This window comes from Apis florea, unplaced genomic scaffold (assembly GCF_048593485.1).
Source record: "Apis florea isolate Af1SG1 unplaced genomic scaffold, ASM4859348v1 contig_1794_pilon, whole genome shotgun sequence".
In the NCBI taxonomy this organism is placed as follows: domain Eukaryota; kingdom Metazoa; phylum Arthropoda; class Insecta; order Hymenoptera; family Apidae; genus Apis; species Apis florea.
Window position 1 is genome coordinate 1049414 of NW_028256482.1, and position 23882 is coordinate 1073295.

The 23882-nt window shown below is 19.8% G+C and overlaps 2 protein-coding genes across 7 annotated transcripts; both read right to left on the reverse strand.

Annotated features, from left to right (window-relative positions):
- Positions 1-8554: 8554 nt before the first annotated feature.
- LOC100872773 (larval cuticle protein LCP-17) lies at positions 8555-10626 on the reverse strand. Its single transcript, XM_086912768.1, has 2 exons — positions 10457-10626; positions 8555-9076 (listed from the first exon to the last, which is right to left on the reverse strand). Exons 1-2 carry the CDS (start codon positions 10610-10612, stop codon positions 8699-8701), a joined length of 534 nt encoding a protein of 177 aa, XP_086768894.1. The 5' UTR covers positions 10613-10626; the 3' UTR covers positions 8555-8698.
- On the reverse strand, positions 10489-23873 carry LOC100868769 (phospholipase B1, membrane-associated). Of its 6 annotated transcripts, none has more exons than XM_031917424.2 (8): positions 23789-23873; positions 21764-21985; positions 20139-20225; positions 19818-20029; positions 18439-18618; positions 16665-16963; positions 15700-15878; positions 15428-15565 (listed from the first exon to the last, which is right to left on the reverse strand). In XM_031917424.2, the coding sequence occupies exons 2-8, from the start codon at positions 21897-21899 to the stop codon at positions 15435-15437; spliced, it is 1224 nt and encodes a 407-aa protein (XP_031773284.1). In that variant the 5' UTR covers positions 21900-21985; positions 23789-23873; the 3' UTR covers positions 15428-15434. The 6 variants fall into 6 exon arrangements, with proteins under 6 accessions (XP_086768880.1, XP_086768887.1, XP_031773284.1 ...); XM_086912742.1 differs by having other exon boundaries at positions 21764-21942; positions 23789-23862; XM_086912745.1 differs by having other exon boundaries at positions 21764-21926; positions 23789-23840.
- Between the last annotated feature and the right edge of the window lie 9 nt (positions 23874-23882).

A 23882-nucleotide genomic window follows, 5' to 3' on the forward strand; every position in this document is an offset into this window, starting at 1 on the left:
CGACACTCCCTGGCTGGAACACCAACGCATTCTCGTTTCTCGTTCCTCATTTTTCGATGAGATTTTGATCTAACTTACAAATTTTCTTCTTCGAATATAGTAACATTCATTTATTTCGATTCATTTCTGTGTCATACACATATAATAGAGAAAAAAAGCAGAGTAATATATAATATTAATTTATTGAAAAACAATAGGCATTTTTAAACTTAGCAATCATAAAGGATTATAAAGATCAAATTGTTCTTATTGTAAGATAAAAAGTAAAATGATCTCTCCTATTTTTGTTTTAAAATAATAAATTTTTTAATTATTTTATCGATAATTTTAAATTATTGATACATTTCAAAAATTTTTTATTATTTCTATAATATTTCTATAATATTATTTTTTTTTTTAATTTTATTTTTATTAAATGTTAAAATTTCTAAAGTTTTAAATTTTAACTTTTTGTATTTATTATTTTATATACCAATAATATAAATGCAAAAGAAACAAAAGTGTAATATATGCATTAATCTTATTATTTTAAAGCATAAAGTAAAATGTTAATAATAAAATGATTGGATAATGTATGTATATGGAAATTTATTTACATAAAAAAGAATATAAAATTTATATCTATTTAATATCTATAAAATTATGTTCATTAAATTGTTATATATAATTGTATGAAATTAACAATATGGTACATACAATTAATTATTTTGAATATATTTTATTTGTTGATAAAAAGAAGAATGCATAAAAATTAAATAAAATTAATACATAACTATATTTAAAATTACAAGACAACAAAAAATCTATTATGTAAATTTTATTACTTTCTTTTTGTTATTTTTATTCTATTTCAAAATTTTTTCTTTCATTTTCAATTGTGATTCATTTCCATTAATTATTTGTGAAACAATAGAGAAGTATATCTATAAAACAGATTTGACACTTGAATTCATGAAACTCTGAAATCTTATTGCTCAACCTATCCAACACTATCGAATTCTATAGTAAACGCATACTTTGTCACTGACTTATAACCAATATATCAGAAATAACAGCTGCAATTATGCTTTATCATGTCTTTATTACACTAATATTTATTATACTAACATTTCAATAGATCTTCTGAATATCTGTGTAATCTTTCTTGTCGATTTTACACAATTTACGGTCTTACATTAAGGAAAATAATAAGCTAAAGTACTCTTAAAAGAATTTTTAAATAAAATATCCAACACATAAAGTATTTTTTGAATATGGCTGCAATTGTACAATATACAAGATATATTTCTGGAATATCAGGATAATGTAATAGACATAGAACTATATTAACTTTCTTTTTATGTTTATTTTATTTTTTCTAGAATAGATTCTTCAAAGATGATTAGATTAATAACAATATATTAATAATCTATAACTAGTTTATACATAGTAATTTAAAATATTTTTAATTAGAATAATATAAATGAAAATTAACAAAATGATTATATTAATTCGATAATAATATTTAGAAGATATATATTTAACAAAATATAAAAGAAGATAAATTATATATTCTACATGATATTATAAAAAAATTAAAATAATAACTTAAAATAATATAAAAATGAATAATAATTAGATGAAATTAAAACATCATTATATTTATTTAAAAAATAATATAAATAGAAAAGAATAAGTATTTATTTTATAATAATTTAATATATATAATGTAATAAATATAACAAATATAAATAATACAATATAATTACAATAAACTTACATATTTTTAATATGTTTTTCTTTATCTTTTATGGAGATGATTAAGAAAATAAATAAATAAATAGTAATTATTTTATTTGAGAGTTGTATTTTGACTGAATGAAAATTTATAAAGAATGATTTTATAATAATAATAATAATAATAATAATAAAAATTTTAAACATTTTATTATTTCTAAAAAAGAAAAAATAATTTTAAATGAATAAAAATTCAAAGAAATAAAAATTTATTAAATAATTAATTAATCAGAAAAACAAATTTATAAAGTAGATATATCATATATTTTTCTATATTATCTATATATTACTTTAAGTTTTCTATATTAATTATGAATTATAGCTAAATATTATTAAAAAAAAAAAATACCTAAAAATATTTAATTATTAGAAGAAAATAAAAATAAAATAATTATTAAAGAAATTATTTAAAGAAATTAATTATTTTCTATTGGTCAACTGATATATAAAATATTTTAATTGACAATAAAAAAAATTTGTTAATTATCAAAGTAAAATTATGTTAAATATTATAGTTTACAAAATAACTATAAAATTAAAACTTAAATTGCATATATTTTAAATAAAATTGTAGAGAAAAAACAATTTTTTTTTTTCAGATTAAAGAGAAAAATTCTGGCAATTTTGCTATAATAGTTAGGCAAAGAATAATAAGAAGATATAGCATTAAAATTTGATGATAATATAACAAAACGAGATTCATTATATGTTATGTACAATAAAAATAGAGATATGAAATGTTTTTTTATTATTTATATTTTATCTTTTATAATAATATTTAAGCATTTAAAATTTGATTTGATCATTAAATTTTTTAAGATTTTACATTTAAAAATTATTTTCATTAATTTAATTTTAGAAACTATCTTTATATACAAAGGAAAATAAAAGATAAGTTTTTTTCACTATTAGAAAATAATCATATAATTTCAATTTTTTCGATTCTTATGCAAAAGAAAATCTCATTTCTTTCTCAATTCTAAACATTTAAAAAATAAAGGAATGAACTTATCGAAGTACTATCTATTGATTTGAATGGAACTTTTTGAATTTGAAAAAAAAAAAATCAAAATTCGAGTTTGCATAATTAGTTACTTTGCAAGTTTAAATTAAATATAATTTAGATATTATTTTTCAATTGTTGCAAAGTGGATAGTTAACAGAATTTAAAAAAGTTAATACATATGTTTATTATATGTTTCCATACTAACATATATTAACATTTTTAAATATTATTAAAATCATTAAGATTTATCTTAAAGATAATCTTTAACTATATGAATATAAATATAATTACAAATATAATTGAAACTAGAATCATCAAATAAATCATCATATTAATTAATTTAAAAGTTTATAAATATTTTTTATGATTACAAGAAATGTACAAATATTTTTAGCAAAATTCATACTGACTTTTATTTTGAAATATAATTATACATATATAATAGCATATTTAATTATTTTCTATAGTATATAGTTTTATAATATATTCTTTAATATATAGTATTATTTAATACATTTGTATTTAAATCTTTATAGATTGAATTTTTTATTAAAAAAAGTTTTGCTATTTTCTAATTATATTTTAATTTGATCTATATTTTTAAAATGGAATACTGTAATCTCTGAATTCTTAATTAAAAAAAAAAACGATATTTATTGAAGAATTTATTCAAATAGATATAAATTTTGAAGCTTCATTAATGACTTACATTTTAAGAAACAATACTTATAATATAATCTCTGCTCTTAATTGTATTTGCTACATTTTATTTAAAAACAAAAACTATTTTATTAATCTTTATAACAAGAAAATGATATAACATTTTAGTGCTATTTAGCATCAAACTAAATTCACGGATGCATTAAAGAAAATATAGAAATCCATCTTTAGATTTATTTTATTTAACTTTATCTTTTTTAATTGCTTATTAAAAAAAGTTTATGATAGTGTTTTTTTTCTTTCACTTCATAACGATTGCGCATTCTGCGCATCCGGTATTTATGCATATTTCTATACATTCGTTATGAATATATATGTATGTATGTATCATCATTTGCTATATGACTAATATGATAGGAACTCCTTTATAGATTCATGTAAAATTTCAATTTTAAGCACACACACACACACATACACAAACATATCCATTTATCTATTCGTGTAATATTGAGAAAAAAATGAAAAAATAAAGAATAAACTAAACTCAAATATTATAATTAGAAAAAGAGAGAAAGAAATTAAATCACAATTTTAAAAAAAAGTTATTTAAAAAAAAATTATAATCATATATATATTTTTACGAATATTTAATAATTCTATTATACATGCTAATATTAATGTAACTTAATTATTATGATTAATTAATAATATTTTATATTAATAAGATTAGAATATAATTTATATAATTATATAATTTTATATGATATATTATATAACGATATTGTAAAATAATTTTTAAACTTCAAAGAAAATACTTGGAAAATGCATACTTCACACATGTTTTTGAAGAATATATTATTTTATGTGCAATTGGAAAATATAAAAGAGATATTGTAAAATTTCCCTTGAGTATCTTCTTTTAAGGAATATAGTATTTGCAAATCTTGCAAAGGAATGTAAAATTGTAAAGATGTTACCAACCTTAGTTATCGATTATCTAGTATTGTTCATCGAATGAAGATGGGTGGGTCGAGAAACCACAAATCTCAAGCTGAGGCGTGATATGACCTCTCAGTTATGCTGTTCAGGATTAGCTAAGAAGAGCACACCAACATAATTCGCCCTCGGATCAACGTTCATCATTCTTTATTAACGTATTAAAGGATCTATTATCATTATGGAACATCTCTAATAAAGAGGAGAATTGCTTCTCCTCTTTATTATTCGAGATCTCTTTGATATTTAAACATTTGTAAATTAATCATTGTAATAAAATAATGGATATTTTATAATCTTTACAAATTCTTTTTAATGTAATCGAAAGAAATTTTATCAAACTAAATATATAGATAAAAGAAATATTTACAAAATCTAACAATATTATTTTCTTAAATTTTTGAATTAATATGATGCAAAATAAATTAGATGTATCAATATTTTATTATATATATGTCTATATAAATTAAAAAAATTCGAATGATTTATTATTAAAATAAAAATCTTAATAGCCAAATCTTTTACTTTTTATTAGAGAAGAATAGATTATCGATTTATTTCGTTTTTTATTAAAATTGATTTGTTCGATTTAAGTAGATATTTCATAAAAAATGGAAAAAATTAGTTTTAATTAATGAACTATGGTTGGATATTATAATGTAAATAAAAACATTTCACAAAAATTTTATAAATAGATATATTATCATATATCATTAAATCATTGTACTTTATATTAAATAAAAGATTATAAACTATATAAATTGGCAAAATATTCAAAAGATACATAAAGTTAAATTATAATTATTAAAAATAATTTGTCAATTTACATGATTTTGATAATTTACATGATCAATATAATAATATTATTAATACATGATTTATAATAAATATTCTTAAAAATCTTTTAAACTATTTGATAATAGTTGTAATATAAGACTTCGACTATATTTATCATTATGAAACACAAATTTAATATGTTTTATATTTTTATTAAAATATTATTAATTGAAAAATCAAAAGATAAATATCAATTTTGTGAAAGATTTAGATTATGAATACTCATAAATTATTATATTATATATTTATTACTAAAATTAAAATTATAAAACATTATTAACTGAGATATGATGGTAGATAATAAAATGATAATTTTGTAAATATATAATATTATGTATAATTATTGTGAAAAATATAACTAAATATAAACTACATATATAAATAAAATAAATAAAATTAATACTTAATGTAATGTAGAAATAGTCAATATGTAAATATCTAAATTGATGCATTATATGTAAGATTATCAGAACTTATGTATATTATCAGAAATTATATTTAAAATTTTATTTTATATCAAGTGATAAAATCTAATATTATTTAAATGTAAGTAAAAGTTTTAAAATGAATTAGATTTAAAACTAATATTATATTAATATATTTATTTATAATATATATTTTTATATATTATTTATATGCACATAGATCTAGTTTTCCTATATTCTTATTTATATTATTATAATTTAGTATTATTTTCATATAAAAAAATAAAAAAGGAAAAAATTTTATTATTTTATATATGTCAATTTTTAATATTTATATTCTAATGCAATAATAGCAATTGTGATGATAATGAATACACGATGATGAATGATGTGATGAATGATGTATAACGAATGATAATGAACATATAAAATATGTTAATATATTCATGAAATGTTTTGATTCCAAAATAAATATAAAAATTGATATATAAAAATATCGATTAACACTTATTAAGTTATAAGCAATTTAAATTCGTGTTAGATGAAGTGTATCGGAGAATGAAATTATATTCTCTGTTTTTGTTATTTTACTTCTGTTCTAATCTCGCTTCATCTAACATAAATTTATCTTATTTATAACTTAATAATTAAATTTAATTAATGTTTTTATATATTAACGTTTAAAAAATTAATAATTTTTAAAAATTTGTTTTCACTCTCAAATTTTCTATAACTTTCTTTTCACTAATTTATAAAGTTAATCTATAAAAAGAAAATTTTGTTTGAATAAATTAAATTTATATTTTACCAAAACTATATAATATTAAGTATTTTCAAATCTAATAAACTAACACTATAATATATATATATAATAATAACTTTTAATATTTTTCGATTTACAATATAAATTTTTAAATTAATTTTTTGAGTAGATTGTCATGCATAAAAAATATAAAAAATATTATTTAATTTTAGGATATTAAAATATACCATACTATATTTGAGAATTGTTCATCAATAGGGAATGCTATGGATAAGTATACTTTAAAATATAACATTCGAAGTTGAATAATTATAATTATTTATTTTTACCTTATACAAACAAAGAATAAATAGATAAGATCATTGAATGAAAGTAATGTAGATACTTAAATATAAAGAAATATTATAAAAAAAGATTAATTTTAATTTAAAAAAACTTATTTTATTATTTTATTATTATCTTTTATCAAAAAACAATATATAATTATAATAATTTATAATTACATATTGATTTTGATTATTCTGAATATTTTATATTTTTGTAAGTAATACAAATTGATGGAGAATAGGCAGGAAAGAGTTTTAAATATAGATACAGAGTGAAGATCATTGATTAAAAATTCTAAAATTAAATTAGTTTTTCTTTTTTTCTATATTTTTAATTTATTAATATACTAATAATTATTTTAATATATTTTTACGAAGGAATTGTGTAATAATATTTCTAAATCATTTCTTGATCGCATAGAAAGAAAATTAAGTAATAAAGAAAGACAATCTCCAGATATTTTTCGGCCAGTAGAGCGAAGGCCATCCAGGTCTAGTATTATAAATTGAATATAAATCAGACACTCAAAGATATATAAATTCTTGAGAACTTGATTCTTGAAAATTTCTCTAGTCGATTATTATTATTGTTCGATATTTTTCTACTTTATTTGTTGCCATTTCAATTGTGAAATAAGTTATACGGTATTTAAAAAATATCCTAAAAATATTTAATATCTCTATTTTTTTCCTCACTTCAAAAAAATCTGTTATTTTTAAATAAAATTAATTAAAAAAAACGAACATTTAATATGAAAATAAGAATAAATTTTAATCAATCATAATTTGTTTTAAGAAATAGTTTCATTGAATAATATAAAAATAAATATTGGTAATTTTATTTTTAATGTAAATAAATTTTATCTGATTAATTGTAGCCTTGACCCTCTCTCGTCCATACTTCACAACATATATATATTCATATATGTATATGTCATAATATATTATTTACAAATATTGTAAATTCACTTTTAATTTAAGAAAAAATTTTAAGAAATGTTCAGCATTGAACATACATAGTGGTAAATATATTTTTTGGAAATATTTCAAAAACTAAAAAAGTTTTATATTTATATTATAAAAAATTATTATAAGAAAAAGTTTTAATATAGAAAAAAGTTCTTCAAAATAATGACTTTGATAATAAATAAATTTCAAGATTATTGAAATCAAAGGTGTTATTTATAAAAATTTTATTTTATCAAATTATTTAAATTTTTTTTCGGATTATTTTATTTAAATGATTTATAATTCGTGTAAAAAGAATAAAATCTAATCTTGTTGAGATGAAATACACAAAGTTGGAAAAAATTTGAAATAAATTAAAAGAAATGTTAAAAAATTAAAATAATTCCATAAAAAAATATTATTTGAAAATACTATTTCATTTAACGTTTTATATTCGAATGTGATGGAGATAATAAAGAGATATTTTATATTCTATTTAAATAAAACGCAATAAGTATCGAAGATAACTATATTTTATTTTTTATTTTTTATTTCTTAGATATTAAAAGTTGATATATTTTATGTTCTTTTATATGCAATAATAAGATTTAAATATAAATTATAATAAAATTAAAAACTGTTTATTTAAAGTATTATTATTTAAAATACTATTTCATTATATAACTATCATTTTATTTTAAACAAAAAGTAAAAAATGAAATATAATACCGTGTCACTTGAAAATAAATAAAAATATTTATTTCTATTTATCTATTTCATCATTTCAGAAAATACAGTTCATATTTAGGTTGTAAAATATTATTTTAATTTAAGGTTATACGTATAACTAAATAGTTTGTGTAAAAAATTTAAAGTAGTTAATGACTGTTTATTACTGTATATCTATTTTGTACAAAATATAATATTATTTGGTGATGTTTAAAAGAAATGAAACGTAAATTCATTTCAAATTAGATTGTTCAGGTTGTGGTGGATGCGTTCTAATGTATTCAAGTGCTCTTTTGATTGATGCAGAAATAAGAGGAATATGCTCGCCCTCAGGCTGGAACCCATTCTGATCAGCAACATATTTTACTTTAATCGGAGCACCATTGGGCGCATAATATTGATATTCTCCTTGAGTAACAACGACAGGTGCGCTTCTTGCATTGGTAACTACGGGAGTTCCACTTTCAGAGTGATAAATTCCATTATCGGTTTCGTAAGAGAAGGAATAGGATCCATCAGCCGAAATATCTTGGCTCTGTTTTACAATAACCGCAGGCGGTTGAGTTACATCGGCTGAAGCTACTGCCAAAATTGTAAGAGAGATTACTACCTGAAACGAGTATTCAATTTATCATCTTTCTTTCTATATTCATTTAAAATTATTGTAGCATAAATACTGTTGTATATAAACATTTTTTAAAACATTTTTTTCATGTTCTAAAAAAAATAAATTAAAGATAAATCGAAATTTGATTTTTAATTTTAATTCTAACAGGCATGGAAAGTGAAATTTGAGATAATTTAGATTTATATTTTTTCTATTTTCCTTTTTTTCTTTTTCTAAATAATATTTATTTTTTAAAAAATTAAAATGTTAACAAATTTTTGTTACTTTTTTTTGGAATTAGTAAAAAATTAAATTTTTACTTTTTATTCTTCATAATGTAAAATGTTAGTGATGCTAATTATTAAAATGAATTTAAAATTTAAACATAAAAAATAAAAGTTTATTAAAAATGAATTCATATCGTTGTAACATTTTCATAATTTATATGCATAAATTATAGAATATTTTAATAAGAGAAAGACAATCTCCAGCAAAAAGAATAATTGATATTATTGAATTAATATATTTATTTTAATAATTATGTATATTATGTATATAGATTAAGAATAAATCAAAACTTTAAAAAGAATAATTAACAATCAAACAATTGTTATACGAAAACAATAATATTTTGTAAAACGAGAAAACTGCAACATTTCAAAATAAAATAAAAAAGTTTGGAAACATATTGAATGGACATTTAATCGTAGATTAAAAAACTATATAAAATTATGAAAACGAGTCTAATCTATTTAACAATAAAATATGAAAAATAACATAAAATAACTGAATATAATATTAATCAATGATTTATTATTAGATTTTAAATTAAATGTAAAAATAAAAGCAGAAACTGAATGATATTTAATTGTTCTTTATTATTGCATTGGTCCACTAATATAAAAGATCAAATAAACGTATAATGTTAATAAATTGATATATATATAATAAACTGAAACATAGTAAATAAGAGTGAACATGTAACAAATTATAAAGATATGATTGCAAATGGATGTCGAATGGAATTTTATTTAAGTAATATATTTAGCTAAAGAATGTTATTAAAAATAATTAATATAATAAAGTATGGAAAGAAAAACTCACGAGAAATTTCATTTTAAAAGATAGACGATTACTACCAATCAAATCCAATGGAAGGAACTATGATTTCGAATGTGGTTCCTGTGTGACACGAATGCGCTTTTATACGAAACTGTGCTCATCACTTTCCCCGAATATTATGTTATTCGAAAAAGAAGAAGATACAGCTTGAGGACAAAAAAGAAAAAGAGAGAGAGAGAGAGAGAGAGAGAGAGAGAGAGAGAGAGAGAGAGAGAGAGAGAGAGAGAGAGAGAGAGAGAATAAAAGATAAAGGTAACTCACCAGACAAGTAAAGAGAACTTTGCAAAATTTATTCATTGATTTGACATTTTCATATTGCCCAAAATCGATAGCTTGTATAACCGTGTATATTAATGTATCCTTTTGGCTATTATTAATTCTACCGTATATAATATAATATCTACATTTCGAAATCATATATTTTTTGCTTATTGTAATCCTGCATTCGACATACAAAATATAAAACATCTAATTAGCGAAATATAAAAGTTTTTAATTCAAAATATTTTCATGTAACTTTTTTTTGTAACTTTTCAAAATTTATTGTATATTTTTAAATTTATAATAAAATATAAAATATGAACATTATATTATATAACAACTAATTAAAAATCTGTTCTAGTTTATTTATGTACATTAACATTCTAAAATAATAATCTTATATCATAAAATAAATATTGAAATGTCATTAGATTCGTAGCACTATAACCTATACCAAAAAATTTATCATAATTATATAATCGTTAAAATATCAAATGTTATATTTGGAATATTATTACGTAAGAATCTTTAATCATTTTTAATGTCCTTTTTTATTTATTTAAATAAAAATAGTTTTTTTTATTTGGATTATATAATGGATTTATAAAAAAAATATATAAACTATTTTCACTAAACGAAAAAATTTTTAAATTATAAAAACTATATAAATTATTTCGAAAAATCTTTAACAGAAATTAGAATATATTGATACATAATTTTAAAAATTTTTTTTATTAGCTTAAATTATCTTTAATATCCTAATTAATTATAAATTACAATTCCTTTTCCTTTGTGAAAATTCTAAAATAAAATACAATATATTATTACTTTTCGATGAATCTTTAATTTTTAGATCATTTTAGATTTATTATTACTTTTTAATGATTTAATATATATCAATATATTTTGGCTATATAGTAAAGAAAGAAATATAATATAATAGTCATTTAATTTATAATATGTAAAGAATTCTATTTATATAATGAATTACGAACTTACAATATTCAACATTCATATTTTTTATACGATAAATTTGACAAACTTCAAAATATCTTCTAAATTAATAATTTTTGGATATAAGTAATAATATTTTATAGAAAATATCATCATTGGTATATATATTATGTGATCCCATTTAAAAGAAATTAATGATCTTCATGTGTGTTTTATGCATTTGCTTATAAAAAAAAATTAATAACATCAAAATATGCTCTTTCTGAAATCATTAAGCTCTATCTAAAAAATTTGTTCATTCAAAATAACAGAAAATTAAAGCAAAATATTTATAATTATTTGTCTTATCAATATTTGTGGAACATCTTTGAAAAATATTTTAGAAACCAAAATAAATACAAAAGTTGATATATAAAAATATTGGCAAGATTTATTTATTAAGTTATAAACAATTAAAGTTTGTATTAGATGAAGTAAGGCATAAAATGAAATAGATTTAATTTTATTACATTTTCGCCTTATTCTGTATTTTGTTTCACTAATTTAAATTAATTTATTTAATAAATAAGCTTGTGTTTGTTTTGATCCTTCTTTGATTAGATCAAAGATGTCTCACGATATATCTGTTTTTTGTTATATAATATAACTCATTAACGAAAGTTTTTCATTAAAGAAAAATATTGCTTGAAATTATCTCAAAAATCTCTAATTTATTATTAATTTATTATCCTATGTTCCATAGGACATACATTTTTTTAGGATTCCTGTATAATATATTCATATTTTATCTAAATATCTTTTGTTGAAGTTCAACTAAGATGTGATTGCACAAAAAGAGTGTCTGAATACTATTTTAAAATATTAAAAAACCATTTATATTTATAAGATTATACAATTATTTATATTATAAATTTTGAATGAACTAATGGTGATTAATTTTAATTGTTTGTTGACTGAATTCCAATTTTTGATTATTCTGATTTGACTGATTTCCATGACCAATTAAATGCGATTTCTCTAACTGTTGATTTGATCTGCACAGTATCTGAATTCCAACTATCAATTTGATCTTAACACTATCTGGATTCTATCATTTTGGAAAACTGTTACAGATCTTGGTTCTTCCTCTAATCATTATTTTCAGTGCAAATTAAACTTAAAAAGAATGATCGCGTTGAATATTTTCAAAGATAAAACTTCACATTGTTGCGCATAAAGATCAGAATCTTTGCAATCATTTCTAGTAGTTTGTCATAAAATGTGACTTATGAATCATTGCTATTAGTTTCGAATGATTGCTATTGAAAATGTGAAAAAATGAAAGAATTGTATTGGTTCATAAATTATACTAAAATCTAAACTATTGAAAATTCTTAGCCATCTTGTTTTTTGTCCTTAACATTTTTTATTAAACTTCTCATATTTAATATATATAATATTAATATACTATATTCAAGGAATACTATTGATCTATTCCATTTTATTCTGAACATCAAATAAATAAACATAAAGATACAAAAATTATATACAAAACTTATTAATTTTATAAACAATTTAAATTTGCGTTAGATGAACCAAGATGAAGATAAAGCGAAATGATATGACAATGTAACAGAAATACAGTTATCTCAGTTTACCACTGTTTTGCTTCTAAATATTAAATTTCATTTATTTATATTTTAATAAATAAATCTTAATCGATATATTTATATATTAATTGTTGTATTTTAAAGATATGCCATAAATATATTATTATTCTATGTATACTCCTTTAAAATATTTTTATAAAATATAAAATAAATATATTTGTGGGACATCATTGAAGAGCTAATTTTAGATGTTAAAATAAATACAAAAATTGGTATATAGAAATAGTTTTTCTTTGTAATTTTGTCTCTTTTGTCTTGAAATTTCGCTTCATCTAATAAAAACTTAAATTGTTTGTAATGTAATAAATAATCTTTGACATTTTTATATTTTTTTCAACTTTTTTTATTTTATTTATTTTGGTTCTATTGTCTTTGTATTGTCAAAAGTATCGTATAATTATAAATATCTATTTACTATATTTCACCACTTAATTTTTAATTTTTAATAAAGTCAAATAATTTTTAAATATTTGGAAATATTATAAATAATATTTTAAACATTTCATTCAAAATCTGAAAAAATATAATTTTATTTTTGAAAATATAGTTTATATAAAACTTAAGTATAGTATATTCTATTTAAAATTACTGTTAAATACTGTTTAAGAATAAACATATAAGTATATAAGTATTTTCAAAATAAAATATTATATTTTTCTTATGAAATATTATGATTTTTTATTTATACAATATTTTGTTTGAGTATAAATAATTATTGTTCTATACTCTATTTTCGTAACTTTAAATTAAAATTTAATTTCAATTCTAATCATGGTAAACTTCTTATTATAATCTTGTTTTATATACTACTAAATCGGTAACGTTGAGAATGACAATAAAATAATAATGAGATTGATAAGACTCCAAAAAATTGAAATTTAATTTCAATTCCAACCACAAGCGTTGTAATCTTATTTTATACTGAATTGGTAACATTGAAAATGATAGTAAAATGGTAATGTAATTCTAAATCCAAAAATGTGAGATATGAAAATATATTGGACGATAGGTCTATTTTCATCGATAGTTGTAGCATAAGAATATATATAGCGATATAGATGAAATTTGTGGTATAAATAGCTTTTATGTAATACAATTTGTATTTGAGATTAAATCACAGACTAGATTTAATCTGTGTCTGTGGTTAAACTAAATACTTGCGGTTAATGAAAACTTGTCGATTGTGACATCTCTGAATGCTAAGTGGAATTAAGAACTCATTCAGTAGTGCTCATTTTGAGGATTCTGTACTGAGAGTTCTCAACTTGTTCCAGCTTGAAAATCATGACAATAATATTCGATCTGAATTTTAAAAGTAAAGATACAAACAATTTAAATAGACATTTTGTAAGCGTTTATATAATTGTTCCTACTGTCAGGATATTTAAGAAGGATAATAAATATGACAGTGAAAAATTTGTGATGATGCTACGATTGCAAATACTTTTATCGGAATCATTAATGAAAAAAACAAATAAATTACTAATTATCATGATAAACGATTTATTCAATAAATAAATTATATAAAATCAACATGAGCACGCATTATTTAATTATTTCCTTACTTACTATCAATTTGATCCATTTTTCTGATCGATATTGAAAATTTCTTTCCGAAAATATCGGGAGTTCGTTACAACATTTACTGGTAGTTTTTCATAAAAATTTTATATTTGTATTATATTATTTATTATAATTTAAGTAATGAACTCATATGAGGATCATGTGATACTTTAGATTAGATGTATTACATATATTATTGAATTATGATTCCATAAGAAAAATATTTTCAAAAAATCTATAGAACATGGTAAAATAATTATTAGTAGATAGAAATTATTTGATATGATTATTGACATGAAAGTAGACATGAAATTAGATGTAATTTAATAGAAGAGGTATTAGATAGATGATAAATAATGTAAAAAAACATAAATGTAAAAAAATAATTGAAAATACATTTCAACCAATGTTCAAAGGCAATAAAACTTTTATTTTTACAATATTGAATTTTATACAAAATAATTTGTAATTTTTTTATAATTTTCTTATGAATTTTTGTGTGTCATCAATGCCTTTCAGAAATAGGACAAAAAAAAATAATTCAAATTGGAATTTAAAAAATAGTTTTATTACCAATTGGTTATAATATAATTATTTCTAATATTTTTTTTTTTTACATATATTTGTATTTCATTTATATTTCATGTATAAATATTAAATATTATTTATATTATATTATATTATTTATATTATATGTAATATATATTTATATATTTATTACACATAAATATTTATAGTATTTTCATAATATTTTACATATATGTAAAGTTTTACATTTGCATAAATATTTTTAATTTTTTATTTTGATTGATTTATGAATTTTCACGTGTAATCAAATATGGTCTTTTGGAAGTAGGACATAAAAATGATTTAAATAATGAAGTCCAAGAAATAGTCTTGTTACCAATTGGTTGTAACAGATTATTCCATAAACTATTTGCACCTTGAATGATATGTCTTAAATTATTATTATTATTATATATATATATGTATATAGTAACATAAAAAATATTAGATTCATCTTTTCTATTTCAAATAATCAAGATGTATTTTTATTTATTTATTTTTTTTACTTACTCAATGCATTCATTTTTTGACTTATGTGAAAACAATCTGCAGAAAAATACGATAAATCAATCAATCCATCCTCAGCAAGCGGAATTTTAACATTACTAACGCCTGGTGAAACAATAATAGTAAAGTCTTTTCTGTTAAATTCTGGATAATTGGCGACTTCCTCTTCTATTTTTTGCCACCTGAATAGAATAAAAATACAATAAAATCAAAATCTGTTTTTTTTGTATTTTTGCAATTTTTTCTTTTACTAAAATTTTTATATTTTTTATTACCTAAAAAAAAAAAAATAAGATGAAATGAAATTTATATATTTTTGCATTTTTATAACTTTTTCTTTTGCAAAAATTTTCATTTCAACTTTGTTAGTGAATTATATTCAAACGAGAAATGCTGATCAATCATAAAGTACATAGATTTGTCGAGATATTCTATGATAAGCAAATCAAATAAAACATATAATCAAACTTGATCATGCAAGATTCTCTACGTATTGTACTCTTAATGATAATATTAAAATGGCATCGAATTTCTAAAATTTATAATTCAGGCAATTCTCAACAAATTTAAATTATTAATCAATGTTTTGAAAAAGTCTAAATTATTTGTTTCAACATTTCATGGTAAAAAATGATGCTTCATCCATCATTTTGATCTTGATTATAATCCTTTCAAGACTAAACGGATGACATTTTATGATATTTTATAAAGATTTTAAAATTTTGATTTATTTTAATTTTTTAAGTTTTTTCAAACTTCTATAATATCTTATATATATTATCGTTTAAACTATTGTACATTATGATTTTTCTGTGAAATTAAAAGTCCATTCTTATTATTATTAATAATAAGAATGTATTTGTTATTCTTTAGGAATAACAATTAATAACATATACTGATATGTCATTAACATTTTTCTGTCAACCATATTAAAGAAATTTTACAAATTTATTATATAATATACAAACCTCTTCATTATTTCAAAATATTCTTCTCTCTGATTTCGAAATTGCAAAGCATGTAAGCATGGACATTGTAAAATGGACATTATATAGCATTTCAATGACAATTTTTTTTCGTGTTCAAGAATGCTATTCTTCAGATGCGGCATTATTATAAGCGATACCAAAGTACGTGGTAAATTATCTCTTAATATTCGAAAAGTTTTAATTAAATCGATTCTGTGCTTTTCCAAAATGGACCACGGAGAGGAAACTGCACATATGTTAATACAAAAATCATTGGATCCTATCATCAATGAAATGAACTGCAAAACATAAAGAATTTTTATTACTTAATCATTTTAATATTTTATTACATATAACAATTGATATTCTGTTCTATTCAAAAAAACATTTTTTTAATAATCTAGTTTAATATTAATTTTAAAAGTTTTACTTATTTTTAATTTATATATTTAACAAACAAAATGTTAACATTGAAGAATTGTTACGTTTATTTAAGTAAACTATATTTTTATCATTCGAACGAAATATTCCCTATATGGCATATCAAGGACTTTCAAGTAATTTCCAAGAAGTTTTAATCATTGTTAGAAAAACTGTCGTCAAATTATTGTTTAAAATTATAAAAAAAAATTATTAATTATTACAAATAGACCACGAATAAATATATATTTTTTAATAAAATTGATATCATAATATTTAATTATTATTGATGAAAAAATTTGTTTAAAACATATATTTCTAATAAAGTTGATATCATAACATTTGACATCACATTATTATTGAAAAATTTTTTTAAAACTTTACTTTTTTTTCCTGCATACATATTAGAAATAATTTAGTCTAATTTAACTTATCTTTCTATTTTTAGAATGGATTTATCTTATTTAATTGAAGAACAAAATATATTAGGTGAAGATAGGAATTCTTTCATCTATTCATTTCGCAAATATTTATTGTATAATTCAGAAATTAATTTCAATAATTCAGATAATTTCAAAAATTAATATTTAGAATAAATTTATTCGCTATTATATTCATTTAATGAATAGAAACATACTATAATTCAACGAATAAAGCTATAATTTAAAATAAAAATAATATTAAATTAATTATAAAATAATATAAAATAATATTAAATTAAATATTAATATTAAAAAATAAATTCGGTTAAATAATATGAGTAATAAATTTCGTTAGCAACAAGATGCAGTATTTGAATAGAAAAATTTTAATATTTTGAATCTGAACTTCATTCAAAATTATAATAATAATATAATTATAATAAATAAAATTTTAAAAATTTTACTATTAACTTGTGTAAATAAGAGTCTGCACAATAGGTGCCTTTTTTAATATAAATAATTATATTATAATATTTTAATCAGCTAATCGATCTTTGTATATATATTTAACTATTAAAAAAAGAAATATATTCATATATATATTATATTATATTATGAATATATTAAATATTTTTTTATGAATTAAAAAATTATATCATGAAATAAAATAAATAAATTATAATATTCAATATATTTTTTTTCGATGTTGTTTAAACATATGTTTCTTGTTCATACTCTAGTTAATAGTTAACAATAACTATTATCTTGGAAAGAAAAATTGAATTTGAAATTACTTCAGGAATTTCCAGTTTATGAATGCTTATGTTTTCACATTTTTGGAGCAGTCAATATATAATTTGATATATTTATGATTATAAAATGATTTTCATAAAATTTTATATTATTATAAAAATTCTATTTAAAATACAAACCTTCCAATGTTTGTTAATATCTATTCTTGTATCACGTCTCATTCTAATGATTAGATATTTTGCCATGAATGACATATCTCTAGATAATGCACCAATCTCGGCGACATTTAATTGCGATGCAAATAGTTCAGAAACTTGACCATCTCTAAGTGCATAGCCTATTAATTTGGGATTGAATTCCTGTATATAAGAAAAATTTTTCATAATTTTTCATTTTTCTGTTTAATAAATAATTTTAATTAATAATAAATATTGTACAATGTGTTGTACCTAAAACAAGAAACTGAAATAATTTTAAAATCATTTTGAATCGCTTCTGCATCTGTTTTATATATAGATGCATATATACTATATAGAGTATTATTATATTCGTATATATTTTTGAAAAATTAAAATTCTAAAAATACAAAAGTTAATATATAAAAATATCAATTAAGATTTATTTATTAAATTATAATAATTGAAGTTTGCATTAGATGAAGGGCGATAGGAAGTGAATGTGACCTATCTTCATTTCTGTTTCATCCTAATTTTATTTGAAAAAAGTAGCGAATAAAAATATCATCTGTATACAGTAACAATATGGAAAAGAAAAGTGTTTATATGGATTTTTACAAGATGTGATATTACTAATGATCAAAATGTAGATTATTTTGACTATTATTTCTTTTTAATTTCATATAAAAAATATTAATGCAAATAAAATAGAGACAAAATTTTTTTAATTGATCTATGAGATTAAAAGTGATTTAAATATCATTAACTTTTTTTTCCCATTAATTTTCATTATTTTTTTGTCTTTTTTGTACACATTAAAAATATATAATATAAATTTGTGTTTTTTCGTTTTTTTGAATTCCGTTACACAAGCGATATTGCAATATATTATAGTACATCCAACTGACCGCTTTCACTTTATCATCGTCTCATTCTATCTAATGCAAACTTAAAATTATTACGTTAGGTTAGTTTTAGAATATATGTATATATGAACTTTTTTCATCAAATTGATGTCTTAGAATTTATCAAAGCTGTTCCATATTTTTATAAATATTTTTTTATAAAATAAAATATAATTATAAATTTCTTAAAATAATAATTTCTTGATTTGAATAATTTAATATTTTTTGTGGAATATGATAAGTTGAATAAATTGGTTCACTAAAAAATATTGTAATTTTATTAAGAAAAAAAAAAACTATCACAACTATAAAAAAAAATAAATTAAATCAAATTTTTTTTTTTTGTCAAACCAAAAATTTAATTTTTATCTAAAAACTTTCTTTGATATGACAAAAGTATAGTCACTATTATTTCCGTTTTTAATCTTAGAACTTGTATATTATCAATCATTATCAATCTATAAATAATAAACATACTTTGAAGATATTCGGAAGTGTTAGATATGTTCGCCAAGTTCCTTCACCACCAATAGCAAACGATGTACCCCTGTTTTCAATAGATAATTCTATTAAATTAGTTGCAAATATTCCAACGCCAGCTGTCAAAGAATCACCCATCGCAGCAATAACGTCTATGTCTCCTGGTCTCAAACGATGAACCGAATTGGGAACATTAGGAGATCTACTGTCTAAAGATTAAATTTAAAATATTAAATTATCATAACGATAATAAATGATATTTAAAAATATCATTTTATGAATATCATTATAATAACAATAATAAATTTATTTAACTACCTGTCAAATTACAAGGAAATGGAACGTCTGCTGAAATTTCGTCTTGAATTTTTCCTTCAAACCGCGCTATAAATCTTTCATTTATACCTTTGTGGAAAGAAAAATGTAATTATTGATAATTCATAATTTTGTTAATAGGATGAAAAATAAATCTTAAATCTGTAAATTTTGAACAAATAATTATAATAAATAAATAATATTACTTAATAATATTTAATATTATCAATCTCTTTTAATAAATATCTTAATATCTTTCTAAAACTGTAAGTTTTACATTCCAAATTCATTCTTTTGCAGATTATTTTTTTTTTTTCAAATCAAATTTATTTATGAAACAAATCATGGATCAAGTTCGCTCTTTTATAAATCAAGTTTATAAATTTATATTCTTAAATTATTGTAATAAATAGAAAATCGAATGTAAATTTATTTTTTCAAAATTTAAAATCATATGTGAAGTAGTTCTTACTTATAATTCATATACAATAACGAACAAAAGTAAATAACTTTTTCTTCATTAACGAAATAATTTTTTCAAAATTAAACCAAGCAACTTGAATTTTTTTAGAAGTTTAACATATAATATAAAAAATCTATGAAAAAATTACAATTAATTTGAATACTTTTTGTAACTTTTTTATTTGAATTTACAATGAAAATTAAAAAGACATTTTATATTAGTTACATATGCTGAAAATATTATTGAAATTCGATCATTATGAGCTATAAATAATTAAAAATAATGCAAATCACAGTTTTTTATTTTTCGATGATTGTCATTTGTTTTTGCATCAACTAATTTCAATGAAATTTTCAATATGTGTGTATAATTGATATATACTATAATATGATATAACTATATACATACGTATGTATATGTATATGCATGTATGTTTTAAATTTTTATTGCAAACTCAGATAAAAATTGTAAAAAATGATTTTAGTTAAAATTAAAATTAAAATTTTTCAATAATATTTTTGTATGTACTAAAAATTCAAGTTATGTGATACAATTTTAAAAAGTTATTCTGTTTTAATAGATAAATTTATATTTTTTATTTTATGTCTTCATCTCATCTGTATACATTCATATAGTAATTATATCATATATGTCATACATATAAATAAATTTGCAAATAAATATTTATTATGTATAAATAATAGTTGCAACAGAATAATTAATAATATTCATCAAAAGTTTAAAATTTAATTCAAAGTATTAAAAATTTGGTTTGAAAGATTTATTAAAATATTTTTTGCATAAAATTTAATTTAAAAAAAAATATTTATTCAAAAAGAATCAATCAATGGTTGAATTTCAAATAATATCGCAACAAAATGATATTTTTTTTTCAAGACATCCTCAATATGAATTTAATTTGCAAAAGAATAAATTTAATTCGATGAAAAATGATCAGCAAAAGAAATTTGAAATTTTACAATTATACATATATAATATTTCCATCACATTATAAATTTCAAGAATTTTACTGTTTCTATCGTATTAAAAAAGAATCATTTTCACAAATATTTGCTTCCTTTCACAATTCTTTTCCAAAGCGATTCAGATTTACATATCAATTTTTTTTTTAAACTTTCAACATAATAAAATTATTCGAACGTACCGAAATTTCGCGTAGCCCAATTACGAAATAGACGAAACATTTCTACATTTATAGACGAGTCTAAATCCGTTTTTTGAGACGCACATATCATACACCACAATTGTAATAAAAAGCACAACCACATTAATTTATTCATCACGTGTATTCATAAACGATCAAACCTCTTGATAATTAAAACTCTTGATAACATTTAATATTAAATTTTTTTGTCCAATTATATTTCTATGACGATATTAAATGCATCCAAAAATACTTGCATTGCTTGTAAGTTGGCACCCCCCCCCAAAAAAAAATATAGAATTTAGTGAGATAAGCCAGCCCACACAACATACAATCGAATCACACGTTTTCTTATAATTGGCTGAACTTCATCACGTTCATTAACTACTACTAATAATATATGTCATGTGTTTTGTGGTTTGACAGGTGACTTATTATTCGCATCCTCCGAATACCAATTCACCAGCAATGCACAATATTTTTTTCAGCGAAAGACTACCGTATTTGAGCATATATTAACAAGTATCTGATCGTGTTATAATCAGCATTTGCAAGAGACATTATTTGAAATTTTATTAGCACAAAGATCTATGTTTCAATTTTAATATAATTGATATTTAAAAATAAGAAATAAAAAAAAGAAACCTTGCGTAAAATCGAAAGGTTGGATTGCGACAGAATCAATATACATATGTAAAACTGAATAAATATTTACATTTTTAATTATGTATGATGAAACGATTGATGAAAAGTATCTAAATATATAGAGTAATTAAATATTAAAATGAAATAACTTTTTAATTGAATCAAACAATATGAATTTTCTTCAACAATGAATTAGATAATGTATAAAAGAAATATACATATATAAAAAAAAAAAAAATGGAATTATATTGGTTAGAATGGTAAAGAAAAAAAAAAAAGTTATGATTTTTTTATTTCAGTTTACAAAGAAAATTTTAAATATGCTTTTTGTCTAAGTAAATTATATATTTGACATAAAATTTTATTAAAATAGGTTAAAGCATTGCAAAGTTAGAGGCATTGAAAAATGTAAATACAAATTTGAGCATTGTCAATCATTTATAGCAATGTTAATTAATTTTATATATATATTGTAATATAATTAAATATATTACATGTAAAAATTATTTTTTATATATAAATGAAAACGCATAATATAAATCATAAAAATGATACTTATTTGTGAAAATATTTAGAAAAAAAGTGGAAAGAAATAATCAAGAAATAATAAAGAAACTGATCGAAAAATTACCACATTTAATAAATGTATAAGCAAACTAATTTCTTTTTAACTTATATTTAACTATAGTATTAATAAACAAATAATTAATTATAATATTGATAGGCAAATAAGTAATACTTTAAATAAATAATTCTGAAGATAATAAATAATAATTTTGAATATAAAATGTCACGTAATTCTTAAAAATTCTGAATTTTTAAACAGTACTATATATATTACTTAAATTTATTAAATTGCATATTTTTAATTTCTTTTGTAAGATAAAAAAGTCAAGAATCATGACATTTGTTTTTATTTCTTTGCAATTCTGACTAACAACAATTTTAAAAAATTTTTTTCACGTATTATCGAATTCTTTCAACATCTCAACAAAATTCAATTTCTCTCTAATATTATTTTAATCTAATATTAATAACTGTTAAAAGTAATTGAATTTACTTGAAACACTTCAATTCACTATAAATTCATGAAGAAAAAAATCACTTAAAATTACATTACGAAATATTCGCGATTGGAACATTAATAAACAATTTCACAATATCTATTCTAATTTCAAATAATTATGAAAAATTATTGTATCCTGAAAAAATAATGTGAACGATGATTGTTAAGTGCATGTATACATGTGTCGAATGCTCTTTTACTAATATATATACGTTTAGAATATGACTGTGATGTGATTTTCTTCGCGATAAGTGGACTGTATTATGCGATTATAAGTGCGATACGCGTGTCTATAAGAGAGCTGGATCTCTCACAATGTCACAGTAGGTAATCCGTATCCGACACGATGTGCTGTTACAAAACTATCGTATTCAGACTACGATGTGCTCACAACGAGCGATAATTAGA

Coding starts and splice junctions, on each gene's coding strand:
- LOC100872773 (XM_086912768.1), bottom strand. CDS start 10,612: ATGATTTCGAAATGTAGATATTATATTATATACGGTAGAATTAATAAT. Junction 9,077..10,456: donor AAGTTCTCTTTACTTGTCTG/GTGAGTTACCTT, acceptor TACTCGTTTCAG/GTAGTAATCTCTCTTACAAT.
- LOC100868769 (XM_031917424.2), bottom strand. CDS start 21,899: ATGAATAAATTAATGTGGTTGTGCTTTTTATTACAATTGTGGTGTATG. Junction 20,030..20,138: donor ATTTCCTTGTAATTTGACAG/GTAGTTAAATAA, acceptor TTTAATCTTTAG/ACAGTAGATCTCCTAATGTT. Junction 15,566..15,699: donor TCAAAAAATGAATGCATTGA/GTAAGTAAAAAA, acceptor ATATCATTCAAG/GTGCAAATAGTTTATGGAAT.